This window comes from Eurosta solidaginis, chromosome 1, assembly GCF_040869045.1.
Source record: "Eurosta solidaginis isolate ZX-2024a chromosome 1, ASM4086904v1, whole genome shotgun sequence".
Lineage (NCBI taxonomy): Eukaryota > Metazoa > Arthropoda > Insecta > Diptera > Tephritidae > Eurosta > Eurosta solidaginis.
Window position 1 is genome coordinate 338,643,946 of NC_090319.1, and position 3,498 is coordinate 338,647,443.

Below are 3,498 nucleotides of genomic sequence, written 5' to 3' on the forward strand. Positions count from 1 at the left end.
TTGCGGTACTTTTTAAAGATTGGGAAGAGCATACTCAAGTTTCACACCAGAGACATACCCTCATTCCATTATATATTGAATAGGATTTAAAGCATGCTTTTTATCAAGTCTTCTTCCCCACGTCCAAGCTATTGGTGAATGTAGAACTATGGTCCCATCGCCAGGAATTAGGTTATTGGGTTCATCATCGCCTTTTAACAGGGAGATAAGTCCTTCCTTTGTACCCTACGTAGACTCTTGTTACTGCTAGAATGTCTGAAAAATACATATAAGTCAGAAACTCAAACTTCCTACAAGGCGTTTCTTTTCCCCTCTTCGCTTAAGCTGCAACTAAGGCGTATAGCAAAGCGAATTCAACCAAATTCGCCGTGCAGTAGAATTTCAAATGCAAAATGAAAATGTATCTAATTTCGCTTTACTGCCACACTGCTAAATCAAATTTTTCCAGGAAAATCGCATGAACAAGCAATCAACTGATGGAATAACACCACTTTGTACCGAATTCACCTTGACCGCAGCAGTGTAATGTTCATAATGCCGATACCAGAGAAAGACGTTCTCACTGACCTGATATACCGTCAGGTTGACTATTGTTCTCAGAGAGCAGATACGTGAACCGAATGTATACATTATCAGCTTTCTCTTTCTTTGCAAAGGTAGTATTGACTCTTGTTTTGCACCGAAGCGTGTACGAATTACTTGCAGCTGGGTATATAAATCTAGAATCTATTCAAAATTGGTTTTTCTGCTTACCTTTTAAAAAAACATATAGAACCCTGCAACGAACATTCTTTCTCATGGAACTTGGGAATGGGAAGCGAGGGTTGGCCTGAAGGTTTAACGTGGCCATATAAATCGTTCCCGAGATGGTCGGGCTAGCACCTTAATGGTGCTGTGTTACCGGACCGTACCAGATCTCTATCCGGCAAAGGACCATCACATCGATAACACTCCCCAAAGCCTTCGGGGAGAAACCTTATCGCTACAACAACAACAACAACGAACATTCTTCCACCCTATCCCAGTCACACTTATGCTAATTATAGATGATTATTTAGTTTACAGTCATAAAATATGTACAAGGTATTTTCAATTGCCGATTACGCTTATCACTACTTGAGTCATTTGGTTAGTCGGTTCAACTAAGACGCATACATACATATGTCAACTGTTATACATAATTGCTCAGATTAGATATCTTGGTGGTATTGCGGCTGTAATATTTTAATTTGCTATTAACTGATTCTGAAGTTTGAACTTTCTTCTCTTTGCGAAATATGCCAGTCAGTGGAAATTTTGGCCAGCAATGCTACGATCCGCGTTTGTATTATTTGCGCTCGTAGCGCTATGTATCGTTTGGAGCATGGATCATTTGCACAGTTCCTTATATATTCATCTACCACTCAAACCAAGAAAGACAAGTGTAAGTGATACAAAAAAGTAGAACTAGAATATGGATAAATAAAAAATTCTATACTTTAAAGGCGGATCGAATATGTGAGCACGGCTATCCCGCAGAGTCTCATTATATCACAACTAGCGATGGCTACATACTCAATATATTTCGCATTCCGTATTCGCCACGCTTAAGTAATCGTTATATCAGTAAGCCTGTCGTCTTTATACAACATGGTCTTATGGCAAGTTCCGATGGATTTTTATTGAATGGTCCAGATAATGCACTTGCCTACAATTTCGCTGATGCTGGTTTTGATGTTTGGCTAGGAAACGCTCGCGGTAATATTTATTCGCGTAATCATTCAACTATATGGATCAAGCATCCAAAATTTTGGAAATTTAGTTGGCATGAGATCGGTACGATCGATATACCCGAAACGATTGATTATGTGCTCCATCGGACGGGTGAAAAGGCTATACATTATGTGGGGCATTCTCAAGGTAGCACGGCTTATTTTGTAATGCTTTCCATACGACCGGAATACAATGCAAAAATTAAAACGGGCCACGCCCTAGCACCTGCTGTTTTTATGGGCAATGCTACCCAGGATATAATTGTCAATCTTGTGCCATTGTTAGGGAATCCCGATGGTGTAGGCACAAAATTACTCTGCGATCAACAGTTTACTCCATATAACTCTTATATTTGCCGTATACTGGACACGGCATGTGGCAGTCCTACTAAATATCCGAAATATTGTCGAATACTTTATTTGTTGTGGTCTGGCGGTGCGCAAGGAAATGTTAATTCGGTAATAAGGTGAATTTTTAAACCTATCCATATTTAAATTAATTGTTTTAATTTTGTATTGCAGACTCTGTTGCCTCAAGTGGCGGAAACACATCCAGCTGGTATTTCAACGAATCAAGCAATTCATTTTATCCAATCAAAAGTTTCGAACATGTTTCGTCAGTATGATTTTGGCACTAAGAAGAATCAAAAGTTATATAATCAAACAGAACCTCCGGCATATCCACTTGAGAAGGTTACAGCCAACACCTACTTGTACTATGGTCTGAATGATGGTGCCGCTAATGCGAGTGATGTAAAACGCTTAGCTCACAATCTTCCTAATTTGCGTTTGCTTCACGAAGTGCCTATTTCAACATGGAGCCATATCGATTTCGTTCTCGCCTGGCAAGTTAAACAAGAAATCAATGACCCAGTTATACAGTATTGTAAAGATTATGAAGTAGCAAATTAAATTTAAAAAAAAAAATTAAAAATTTGTCAAAAATACATGACCCATGTCAGGTGAACTCTGAGTTGAAAAGATAACTTGCCATTCTACAAGTGCGTCGTATGGCTGACCTGAAATAGTGTATTGGTGCCGAGACCGTGGTCGTCATAAATCGTTAAGCCGGTTCGACCAAACTCTATATAGATTAACTTGCAATATTCTAAGCTTCTAATGAGTGTAACATTGAACAATTTTTGAAGAAAAAATAATTCATATTGTAACGAATTTACTGCAGTTCCGCTTATTTCATATCTTCTACTAAGGTTCGAATCACTAAACTGTTGAATAAATAACACCACTATTAAGTAATGCAAAATGGTATTTATTAGACTACTTTCAAAATAACACTGCTATTGCTCGACATATAGCGTGCTTAATCAAAACTGATCCTAGCGCCTCTACTGTTGCTGCCTTTTATGCTTTTTGATTTCCTCGTTGCATCTTCTAGGCGCTTCCATAATTTACTTAGTTACTGCTATATAACTACAGATGCACGTGTGTAGCTCTCATATGCGCGTATATTTGTGAGCGACACTTCCACAATTATAATTGCATACTTTAGGGAGCATCTCAGATAAGATATCTGCATGTGTTTGTGCGTTGCTTCTCCGCTGCGTGTAAGTACATATGTGTAGACATAATGACTGAATTAGTGATGTGCATCAAGTCACTGCTTAGCATCGGTTTAGAGATGACAGTACCCCTTAGTGTAGCTAATATTCGTAACAATATATATAGGAACGATTTTACGTAATTGCTTGTCAAATTTGGTGTGTTGTCAAGCCGGTGTTGGCGTTCT

General features: G+C 38.6%; 1 protein-coding gene across 1 annotated transcript; it reads left to right on the forward strand.

Moving 5' to 3' along the window:
* Positions 1–1,293: 1,293 nt before the first annotated feature.
* Positions 1,294–2,984, forward strand: LOC137244466 (lipase 3-like). Its single transcript, XM_067773483.1, has 3 exons — positions 1,294–1,423; positions 1,485–2,210; positions 2,274–2,984. Exons 1-3 carry the CDS (start codon positions 1,307–1,309, stop codon positions 2,661–2,663), a joined length of 1,233 nt encoding a protein of 410 aa, XP_067629584.1. The 5' UTR covers positions 1,294–1,306; the 3' UTR covers positions 2,664–2,984.
* Positions 2,985–3,498: the final 514 nt, after the last annotated feature.